Genomic DNA, 12,168 nt, shown 5'->3' on the forward strand with positions numbered 1-12,168 from the left:
GGTTAGGAGTCAAAATGTTCAGACGTATTCTAAGTTCATATCTAATGTAGCGGGGTGGTTGTCCATGCCGTCTAACCCATCATCACAACGTCGTTCGTCTATGGCCTGTCGCTATAATGAAAATTGTCAGAAAACGCATAATCATGTATATATGCAATGCATTTACCTGCACTCATACCCCATAGACCAGGCAAGGCTAGGTGTCAAAATGTTCAGACGTATTCTAAGTTCATATCTAATGTAGCGGGATGGTGGTCCATGCCGTCTAACCCATCGGCACGGCGTCGTTCGTCTATGGCCTTTCGCCATAATGAAAATTGTCAGAAAACGCATAATCATGTTTATATGCAATGCATTTACATGCACTTATACCCCATAGACCAGGCAAGGCTAGGTGTCAAAATGTTCAGACGTATTCTAAGTTCATATGTAATGTAGCGGGATGTTGGTCCACGCCGTCTAACCCATCGGCACGACGTCGTTCTTGTATGCCCTGTGGCATAATAATAATAATAGTAATAGTAGTGGTAGTAGTGGTAGTAGTAGTAGTAGTAGTAGTAGGGCCTAGTAGTAGTAGTAGTAGTAGTAGTAGTAGTAGTAGTGGTAGTAGTAGTAATAGTAGTAGGGCATAGTAGTAGGGCCTAGTAGTAGTAGTAGTAGTAGTAGTAGTAGTAGTAGTAGTAGTAATAGTAGTAGTAGTAGTAGTAGTAATAGTTGGTGTTGTTGCTGCTGCTGCCGCTCATTTATTGGCAAACAGGAGTCAAATATTTGTGATATATTATAATACCGGATTTTCACTTGTTTAGACAATATCGCAAGGCCTCAGACAGACCTTACCAGTCGATAAATTAAAGCGAATGTGAAACGGCATTTCCAGTTACTTATTCGATATTGAATAAGGAACGAGGAATAATTTGATCGGCGGTGCTCCCAAACCTTTCTTTTCAGAAGAGTCTAGATTAACCGAAACTACTAAACACCCGGAAGTTAAAATATATCACATGACACATTTCAATCAAAATGGCGCCGCCAGCACCTCCCATGTCGGAGGAAGTCACCGACGGAGCTGCTGCCGCTCAGGTTTCACGATAATTTTACTATTTCACAAATATATTTACTCATTTTGTCATCGTTAGCCGCCATAAGTGGATGTCATTATACAGAATACAGTTTATTCAGTCTTTGAGAAATGATTTAACCTTTTTATGAAAGGGAAACTAGTTCATCAAAGTTTGTTTGTTTATATTGTTTAACGACACCACTGGAGCATATTGATTACTTAATCATCGGGTCTTGAATGTCAAACATTTGGTAATTCACGGAGGATATAATGATCTATAGGTGTATTTGCCAAAATGATAACTGAAAGTTTGTTACAAATGAAAATGGGATGTATGTGGGTGTCATGTCAAACTATTTTAGACTGGTAATGGATCACACTGTTTTCTTTACAAAATAAATGGCAACCAATTACAGACATTAAACAATTAGCCTGGGGGAGGCAACAGCACAGATGCACAGTGTCAGTTGGTTTGAGATCGATCCCCATCAGTTCGTCCATTGGGCTATTCCTCATTCCAGCCACTGTACCATGACTGGTATATCAAAGGCCACGGTATATATCATCCTGTTTGTGGGATGGTCATATAAAAGATCACTTGCTACTAATGGAAATATGCAGCTGGTTTCCTCTCTAAGACAGTGTCAGAATTACCAAATGTTTGACATCCAATAACCAATGATTAAGCGTGCACCAGTGACGTCTGGCCGTTCTGTGACGTGGTAGGAGTGGTGGTCGAACAGCTTGGCGACGGCAGCGTAGATTATTGGCTCTCAGACGATTGCGTATGGTTTGATCAGATACTCGAGTTCCATTCGCAGTCCGCAGATTGTCACGTAATCGGCGTGCAGTGGTTGTGTGTTGACGTAGAGCCATATTGGTGATGTAGCGGTCCTCTCTATTTGTAGTGCTTCGGGGTCTTCCCGAACGTGGATGATTTCAAACAGAATTCGTTGCTTGGTACCATTGCCACAATCGGCCAACGACACTCTGACTGACACCAAGTCTCAGAGCAACATTTCTTTGCGTATTGCCATCCTGAAGCCAAGCAATAGCCCTTCCTCGATCTTCGATAGTCAGTTGAAGTCGTACCATTGTCGAATTTGGAGTGTGCACCATACACGAACGCAAGCTCCAATTGTATGGAAATTCAGCATTGGGAACATGGAATACACTTGCAAAGCGTGCAAATGAAGCGTTTTGTGAAAAAGCAAGTTATGGGCACTTAGCAGACCTTTTGCTTTCGCCCTAATGTACGTGCAAATGTAAGCATGTTTTCGCCATTAGAACTAGTCGACAGTGTCAATGACAGCGGATTTTAATTCATTTATGGGTTGCTTAGACCCACTTTCGTCAAAATGGAACAATACCATGCGTGACATTATGGTCTAGCTAATATAATTGACATTCAGAAAATAATGTCGAAAATATCGTCTAACCCTTAAATTCTTTTGAGTAGTATACAAATATACTTATAATCCCAATTTACTTATGTTTTATGGGGTTTAATGACAGTTTAATTTGAAAAAATTATTTTTGTAAGCCAGGACGTGACATTTATTTTTTGGTAATATTTCATTACTGTTATATCAAATTTAAAAATTATATGTATCAGGACATCATATCTAAAATATACTGCATATGAAAATACTACTTTCCCTTCTTTCATATCATAATTAGTATATTAAATTATTTAAAAACAAAAAACAACAATCAGTCTGCACACTGGACATCAAAGGAAACAAGCCGCGTTGTGTATGAAAAAACAATTGACGAAACATTTACGACAGTTACCATAACGTAATTTAACAGTATTTTTAAAAGCCTCTATTTTGTCCTATACCTGTATCCATTTGTATGTTTAATACACACAATAAAAGTTATATTTTATTTGAGCAATGAAAACATTTATATTTTTTAATGATTTGGCAATCTCCGAATGAAAAAATCTCACTTATTTGGCACCAGATTTGTGATGTGATCAGAACGTTCATTCTGTCTTTTGTTTCCACTAACTATCGTCTGATATTTTGTCGTCAGTTGCAGATGTATTTGGTTGTATTTCATATCACCGCTTATAAAAACAACAGAAGTGGTAGTGTTTATCAGTAAAATCATTTATCTTGAGTGCCAAACAATATATACACCGCTTTTACAAAAACGAAACTACTTTTTATCAGCTGGCGATAATATTTTATCACAACGATTGATTAATTCGATGAAGATAGAAATAACAAAAAATGTATTCGACATTAGGGGATCACTTTACAAACATCTTTATTGTTTATTGTTCAGCAAAACCGGAACTGCCCGTGAATGTCAGACAGATAACATCTTTGGTTCAATTAAAAGACGAGTCTGCTTGTATTTCGTATAAACGTTTTTGCACTTTTTTGTAGACAAAATAAGGAGTATGTCTTTTAAGCTTCTTTTTTTTTGCTTTTCGTTTATTGGGTGTTTTTTAAGGTTGTGGTGCCGCATGGCTCCCCTCCTTTAGTTTTCACCCAGCGAGAACACTGACTGAAAGTGAAAATGTAAATGCCTTAAAAATGTTCTGGGGAAAGGTCTGAATCTAGATGTTCACTGAGCTCATTATTAAAATGCAATTTTATCAGTTAAAAAGTTGTATTAGTCGGAAAATAAATGCAGGTAGATTAGAAAATCTATATTCACTGATTACTGGATTTTAATTTTTTTTTTCCTAGACTAATGGACCAGCAATGGGTTCTGGTGAAAATGGTCCACGAAGGTGGGAAAGGCCTTGGACGACTTCAGAAATACGCCAAGAGGCCAATAACTGGTCACTGGCGGGAGATGCAGGGGTACGTAACAAAACATTTCATACTGACTGTGTTATCTGCAGTTAAACTGACAGACCCTAGCTTTTAAATGGAGCAGGTCAACTCGCCCCTAAACCAACTCGCCCCTAAACCAACTCGCCCCTAAACCAACTCGCCCCTAAACCAACTCGCCCCAAAACCAACTCACCCCTAAGTCAACTCGACCCACACTGTTTAGTCAACTCATATTATTACCATTTTATTAATTAAATATACTAATATTTTAAGCAATAATGTGCATTAAATATTTTTGAATATGCACACCAGTCGGGGTCCAAAAGCTCTGCCTGATTATTCCTTTAAGGGACAAACTGACAAACGTATTTAAAATAGGCTTGACAGTTCATTGTAATTGATTAGTGGATCTCCTGAATATAGAACCATTTTAATAAGTGCTCGTAATAGATGAGTTTCACTGGAATATTAATAAATAAAATGACACCAAAGTTGTAGACATCCATTTTTAATTTCATCACAATTATAATATTTACAGACAGTAAAGTTTGGGGCAAGTTGTCCAAACACTGAGTGGAGTTGGTAGGGGGTGAGTTGACCAGCATTCGTTTTTAAACACTACAACATATTTTTCACTATAAGAGTCATTTTTGATAATTTAAATTAAAATAATTAGTACTTACCGGTACATATTATTATTTATAATATTCGTTTTCGTACAGCTAAAGTGGTTCTGGTCACTCAGGGTTTTTCAATACCTCAAAATGCCCACTGACCATGTTTTAATTTGTAAACCAACATAAATCATTGTTGTGATCATTGCTATTGTCGGTGTTTGTGTTATAGTGTTTCTTTTGTTGACAGCTGCTACAGCACCTGCAGGAGTTTTCTCAGCGCGTGTTGTCACGGACACACGAGATAGAACAGGAAGTCGATGGTCTGGTACACGAGGCAAAGGTTTGTAAGTGGATGTTTGGCAGTCTAGGGCCAGTATAGTCTGTCCTCACACAAATGGTTTTACATTAATGATGTAGTGGTTTGGTAGGCCATTATAGCCTGCCTGGGCCAATTTGCCTGTCCTCACACACACTGTTTTACACTGATGATGTAGTGGTTTGGCAGTCTGGGGACAATATAGCCTGCCCTGGGCCAATTTGCCTGTCCTCACACACACTGTTTTACACTGATGATGTAGTGGTTTGGCAGTCTGGGGACAATATAGCCTGCCCTGGGCCAATTTGCCTGTCCTCACACACACTGTTTTACACTGATGATGTAGTGGTTTGGCAGTCTGGGGACAATATAGCCTGCCCTGGGCCAATTTGCCTGTCCTCACACACACTGTTTTACACTGATGATGTAGTGGTTTGGCAGTCTGGGGCCAATATAGCCTGCCCTGGGCCAATTTGTCTGTCCTCACACACACTGTTTTACACTGATGATGTAGTGGTTTGGCAGTCTGGGGCCAATATAGCCTGCCCTGGGCCAATTTGTCTGTCCTCACACACACTGTTTTACACTGATGATGTAGTGGTTTGGCAGTCCAGTGTTCGAGATTAAAATTTTGGGACAGTATCCCAGTTGGATACTAACATTTCAAAATCTGGTATCCCACCTGAGAATTTAGTATCCCGCTAAACGGCTTAAATGATATTCATAAATAACATCGTAACAAACTTGGATGACACTGTTATTTAACTTCACCGGTAAATGACGATTTTCATTGTTTTATCGAAAAATTAAAATGCAGGATTAAAAAAAATCAACAACATTATATGGTATCCCAGTGGGATACTGGGTTATTGAAGTCTGGTATCCAAAATTAAATTCTGGGATATTGGGATACCGTTAATCTCGAACACTGCAGTCTAGGGCCAATATAGCCTGCCCTGGGCCAATTTGTCTGTCCTCATACACACTGTTTTACACTGATGATGTAGTGGTTTGGCACTCTAGGGCCAATACAGCCTACCCTGGACCAAGACACCCACCTTCACACACATGGGTACATAATAAAAAAATATGGAATTTTGAGAAAGCAGCTTCAGTACATAAAGTACATAAAATGAAAAGAAGAAAAGTTAAAAGTTTGTTTTGTTTAACGACACCAGTGGAGCACACATTGATTAATTAATAATCGGCTATTGGATGTCAAACATTTAGTAATTCTGACTCATAGTCGTCAGAGGAAACCTGCTATATTTTTCCTAATGCAGCAAGAGATCTTTTATATGCACTTTCCCACAGATAGGAAAACACATACCATGGCCTTTTTCCCAGCTGTGGTGCACTGGTTGGAATGAGAAAAAACCCAATCAGCTGAATATGGATCCACAGAGGTGGTTCGATCCTGTGACTCAAGCACCTCAAGCGAGCACTCAACCTCCTGAGCTAAATCCTGCCCTATAAAAAGAAGACATCACGTCTTGTTCATCTGTAATTTGTATTTATGAGGTTTGGTTAAACTGAGTTGGCCACAGCTGGTCAAAGGCCGTGGTATTTACATGTACTTTCCTGTCTGTGGGAAAGTGCATATAAAAGATCCCTTGCTGCATTAGAAAAAATGTAGCGGGTTTCCTCTGATGACTATGAGTCAGAATTGCTAAATCTTTGACATCCAATAGTCAATGTGCTCCTGTGGTGTCATTAAACACCCCCCGAAAACCCCCCAAACTGAGTTGGCAAAAGGAGACATTTTACCTAGCTGAGAATGAACTGGCTGGTTAATATATGGAGATTAATGCTGCTAGATACTGGGTTTGAATCCCAGTACTAGTGCCAACAACTTATTGGGGAAGTGTAAAGCTGAACAGTCCATATAACTGAGATACATAATACCCTTTTGACTCTGCCTTGTGCAGAAATAGGGTTTTTATTAAAGAAAACAATTCTGTCATTAAGAGTTTTTTCACAGCCTTTGCAATTTGTATGAGCATTCAGCAATGCTGATGTAAAATTCGTTACTTGTATATATACTGATTGAAACAAGTATGGAAACATGTGGTATCGTAGACCAAATTTAGTTCACTACTAGCATAGTAATGTCTGTATAACAACACAAAGATGTTATATGGGATTGACTGTCTGTGATGTGAATTGAATGTTAAGAACACAGTTATCTTCCCGATACTATGGATGTGGGTTCTGGTTGCTGGTTTTGTTTATGTGTTCCCTTATTTCTTTCCGTCAGTATGTGTATGAGTTTAATGTATAAAATATCTGGTTTTCTATTTGTCAGTTGACCAGTGTGCGGGTAAACAATGTTTTCAATGACTTCATTATGCTGGCAAACACCCAGTTTGTAGAAAACGTGAGTACTTTTAGTTTTTCAACAGATATCACTTATTTTCAATATGTGAAACCATCAAAATTGTTAGCATTCTCAAGGGAGTGCAGAGAATATTAATGCAGTCAAGACAGGAAGCTTGTTAACATTTTGAAAGTTGAATCTCAAAATATTTATCAAAAAGATTATCTTAATGAAATTGGTCATATTAAAAAAAAGTCAGTATAAATTAGAACTGATGCCGTGTAAAAATAATTGCAGTGTCTGTATGCAGGACTTGTAGAATATTTATAAAATCCACTAGCCATGGGATCAGTGATTTTTAATATTTACTATCCACAATTAAAAATTCACTAGCCCTACTTTACTTTAAGTTAATGCAATTTTACTAATATTAATATTGTCACTTAAAGAGGGAGATAGAGCTTAAAACGACTCAGATTGACGAATGAAGGTGAGGGTAGGATATTCATATTTACAAAATATACTTAAATGCAGCATTTGACAACTTTATTTCACTAGCCGTCGGGCATGGCAATAGTAGTTATATACAAGCCCAACATTGAATATCACTAGCCATGGGAGTGGGGCTACCATAATCTAGAGGCCCTGTCAGGCATGGCAATAGTAGTTATTTACTAGCCCAACATTGAATGTTACTAGCCATGGGAGTGGGGCTACCATAATCTTGAAACCCTATCAGGCATGGCAATAGTAGTTATTTACTAGCCCAACATTGAATGTTACTAGCCATGGGAGTGGGCCTACCATAATCTAGAAGCCCTGATATGTTTGAGCAGTGCCTGTGAAACTTCTGTTTAATTTCAGCGAGTTTACGATGAAGACGTCAGTCAGGCAAGCAAAGAAGAAGGACAGAAAGCTGAACAGGAGGTATGTGTATCATAATCTTATTAAAGACACTTTTCTTAGATAGGGGCGGGACGTAGCCCAGTGGTAGAGTGCTCGCTTGGTGCGCGGTCGGTCTGGGATCGATCCCTGTCGGTGGGCCTATTGGGCTATTTCTCGTTCTAGCGAGTGCACCACGACTGGTATATCAAAGGCCGTGGTATGTACTATCCTGTCTGTGGGATGGTGCATATAAAAGATCCCTTGTTGCTAATCGAAAAAAGTAGCCCATGAAGTGGCGACAGCGGGTTTCCTCCCTCAATATCTGTGTGGTTCTCAACATATGTCTGATGCCATATAACCGTAAATAAAATGTGTTGAGTGCGTTGTTAAATAAAACATTTCTTTCATTTTTTCTGTTCTCAGACTTGTGTTTGCTGCCATGTTTTCAACTGGCAGAGTTTCTTTAAGTGACTCGAATGACATATTAGACACAGCTTCTTTTCCATCTTGCCTTTACGAAGTAAAAAGATGAAATGTAGCCTGGATTACTTTTCCATTGATGGCGTTGCTGCAGGAATCAATTTTTGCATTTAGTTCAAGTGATGCTAGAGTTTTGCTTTTGGCTGCGTTTTTTACAAACTAAATACTACATGTGCATCAATGAAACTGGATGTTCATCACAAGTTGTTTTTTAAAGTTTGTTTTTTGTTGTTGTTGTTGTTGTTGTTTTTTTACCTGCATTGAGATGAACATCTATGGATACAACTTTCGGCAACATACATTTAAAGTTTACATTTAATTCCACACAATTGTTGTTTAGAATACAACCCCTACAGTTGCCCACAGCAATCAGCAATGCTGTGGTGTTTTAAATTCTCCACAGCACTGTTTTTTTCCTTGAACCATCATATTCAGGGTTTTTTTCTCTCAAAGATATGGGTTTTTTGCCATGGACATTTTCTTAATCGCAGGGGTTGGGAATATCAGTGTTGGTATATTCAACATGTTTCTAATTATCTTATTGTCTGTAGTTGCCAAAACTGAATTGCATTGATCACCTGATGGTCATTTTATTTACATACAGTGCTAGCTTTAGGTGAATAGAAAATTAACTGTTAAATCTTCAAAAATTACAGAAGTCCAATTATTTTGTAACAAAATATCAATTATCTCATAAAATTATGTCGCCAAATTAACATAAAATTTGCCAATTGTTTTTACTTTCTTTTCAACATCACCTGTCCTCAAAACTAGTGCATATTCCCTACAGTTAGTAGATTGCTCCGAACATCCCAACAGCGAAGGAAAAAGAAGGACGTTACAGCCACGTGACTGGAACAGGAAGGGGTGCGCAGTATAAGAATTCAGGCCATCCCGTTGACTGTGGGGATGTTCGAACCAGTCTACTAACTGTAGGGAATATGCACTAGTTATGAGGACAGGTGATGTATCTATAAATTTGGCAAATGCCAGAGCTAGCACTGACAGTCGACACAATGGGTATTTTCTTTGATAAGAACTTCTAATAAATCTACTGTAATTAATGATAATTAAATTTCAGGATAAATCTCGTGAGCAGCGTGAAGCTGAACTGATTCCGAAGGTTTCCGAGGCGTTGCGCTACGGACTGAACGTGATCGACGAAGCCTTCGAGAAACTCGACACGAACGTCGTAAACTCCGACTCGGAGGACGAAGATGACGCGGATTACAAAGTGGATCCCATCCTCGAGGCAAAGGTAAAGTCTGTCCATCCCACATATACTGCAATTCATAGTCTCTCCCTCCGTCCATCCCACATATACTGTAATTCATAAAATATTAGCAATATTAAAATTTAGCTTAATCCAAATAAGTTACATATACATTTTATTAGCTACATTAAACTTTAGCGAGGTCATCACATTAGAAACTGTAAAAGGAATAAGCTTAGGTTGTAAGGTCAGCTGAAATAATATTTTGGACCAATTTTAATGTTATGCAGAATATAGACAACTTAAAGTAATATAAAAAATATTGTGAGACAGTGAGCTCAGGGCATCCCAACCCCGACACTGCCATTCTATATTTTGGGGACAAGAAAATATTTTTAAAAGAATAATATTTAAAAAAAATTTTAATATTAGCGTCTTGTACATGTATGTATGTCCAAATAAAATTCGCTAAAAGTTTATGTTTGCTAACATTTTCTGATTTACAGTAGTTTTTCTGATTTTTTTACAATTCCTTGAGATATTGAACAGAAATACTGTGCATAGCTTTATCTGTTAGTATGGTACAAGTAAATTATTCATGTTCTTGCTATTTACGCAGGATCCGTATGTCAACCGCCCACTGCCGTGTCTGATTGGGACGCCGGCTTTCTGGCAAGACGACAATGTCGGACTCTTAGAGGATGTGTCAGGTATTTTGTGTTTTTGTAGGTCAAAATTTAAAGTATGCATACACAGGGCTAGCTCTGGGTGAGCAAAACATTTCACCAAATTGTCTATTAAACTTTTAAAAATTGCAGAAATCGACAGTTATTTGTTTTTAAAGTGCAATTAGTACAAGAAATTATTTTGCCAAATTAAAATAAAATTGGTGAATTTTGCTAGTGCCAGAGCTATCCCTGATACATGTACCTTATAAAATGCAGTACTCGTAAAATGCAGTACTCGTAAAATGCATCACCTCACACGCGTACACACAAACACATTTAAAGATGGAGATTACTTTTAATATTAAATTTGAAAAATTGAAACTAACTTTTTATTGTTTTTTAATGTTAAGTGTGTGTATATTTATAGGATATTAAACAAGCTTCCATTTCATATCATGTTTATGTCCCTAGTGAAATAATTTTCAACTGTCTCAAGCTTTAGTTAGGGCGATAAAAATTATTTCATGAGTGACATAAACATGATACAAAATGGTAGCAGGTTTAATATCCTATGTATTACCCATTAATCAATTTCAATTTATATCACTGAACTTGTTTGATTAATCTTCAGGTAAGGTCATGGTGTGCCAGTCATGTGACATCATTTTATGATGTCGAAGTGTTACGTCCCACTTGACGTTCTAGTGGGAAGTAAAACTTTGATATGAAACGAGATATTTTTAACCATATGAATAATAAACCTGGCTACGTGCCTACCTGAGTTTTATGTTTTCTCACCTGGAAGATCCGGAACACACAATTTATGTATCCATTAATAAATTTCTGCTCCAACTACAATCGGAAGAATATAGTTTTTCCTGTGAGCATCCACTATTTCATTAGCATCAACATAATGTCCTAATTGTTCAATGTACTGATTCCAATCGAACAAGTTGAACTCAGAATGTTTTCCGAAGGTAGCCATTTTACCTCATGCAGCACAAACATGCCATGTGACTGTCCAATTTTTTATTTTATTTTTTACAACTTTTCAGTCAAAAAATAACAAAACGGAATTTTATTTTTCTCCACAAATTCAAAATCCATTTGAATCCTCATCACCAATTTGTAGCGTCTTTCAATGAACAAAAATGAAGGAAGAAAGGAAATGTTTTATTTAATGACGCACTCAACATATTTTATTTACGGTTATATGGCGTCCGACATATGGTTAAGGACCACACAGATATTGAGAAAGGAAACCCGCTGTCACCACTTTATGGGCTATTTATGATTAACAGTAAGGGATCTTTTATATGCACCATCCCACAGACAGGATAACACATACATGTACCACGGCCTTTGATATACCAATCATGGTGCACTGGCTAGAGCGAGAAATAGCCCAATGGGCCCACCGACGGGGATCGATCCCAGACCGACCACACATCAAGTGAATGCTTTACCACTGGGCTACATCCCACCCAAAGATATATTGGTACAGAGACGAGACAAACACTTGTCGACAGAAACAGTCAACAAATGGGAATGGGAATCTCATTTAACGTGCCCATATCCAAAAGAGGTTCAGGCACACCTATTCCGGGTCGACAAGTGACCTTCACCATGTGTCATTTGTGTTTTATAAGGAAAGGGAGAAGCTAATTGTAGCTTATGAACAAGGGAGTGTTCATTATGTTTTTTTATTACATTACCATTACCAATATTTATTTACATGCTTATATACCACTAAGGTTTCAAGCATGTCTGTCCTGGGCCCGGTCTCTGGATAGCCAAAATATTACAGTATGAAGCCT

The 12,168-nt window shown here is 37.9% G+C and overlaps 1 protein-coding gene across 4 annotated transcripts in view; it reads left to right on the top strand.

The window, feature by feature from the left end:
• Positions 1-1,019: 1,019 nt before the first annotated feature.
• Positions 1,020-12,168, top strand: part of LOC121377573 (WASH complex subunit 2A-like) — an 81,729-nt gene continuing 70,580 nt past the window's right edge. For all 4 annotated transcript variants that reach the window (XM_041505623.1, XM_041505624.1, XM_041505626.1 and 1 more), the window contains exons 1-7: positions 1,020-1,080; positions 3,766-3,882; positions 4,720-4,812; positions 7,094-7,165; positions 7,970-8,032; positions 9,552-9,728; positions 10,303-10,393. In XM_041505623.1, the coding sequence (XP_041361557.1) occupies positions 1,021-1,080; positions 3,766-3,882; positions 4,720-4,812; positions 7,094-7,165; positions 7,970-8,032; positions 9,552-9,728; positions 10,303-10,393 (673 nt within the window). In that variant the 5' untranslated portion in view covers position 1,020. The remainder of the gene's footprint in view (positions 1,081-3,765; positions 3,883-4,719; positions 4,813-7,093; positions 7,166-7,969; positions 8,033-9,551; positions 9,729-10,302; positions 10,394-12,168) is intronic.

Source organism: Gigantopelta aegis, chromosome 7 (assembly GCF_016097555.1).
Source record: "Gigantopelta aegis isolate Gae_Host chromosome 7, Gae_host_genome, whole genome shotgun sequence".
NCBI classification, from domain to species: Eukaryota; Metazoa; Mollusca; class Gastropoda; order Neomphalida; family Peltospiridae; genus Gigantopelta; species Gigantopelta aegis.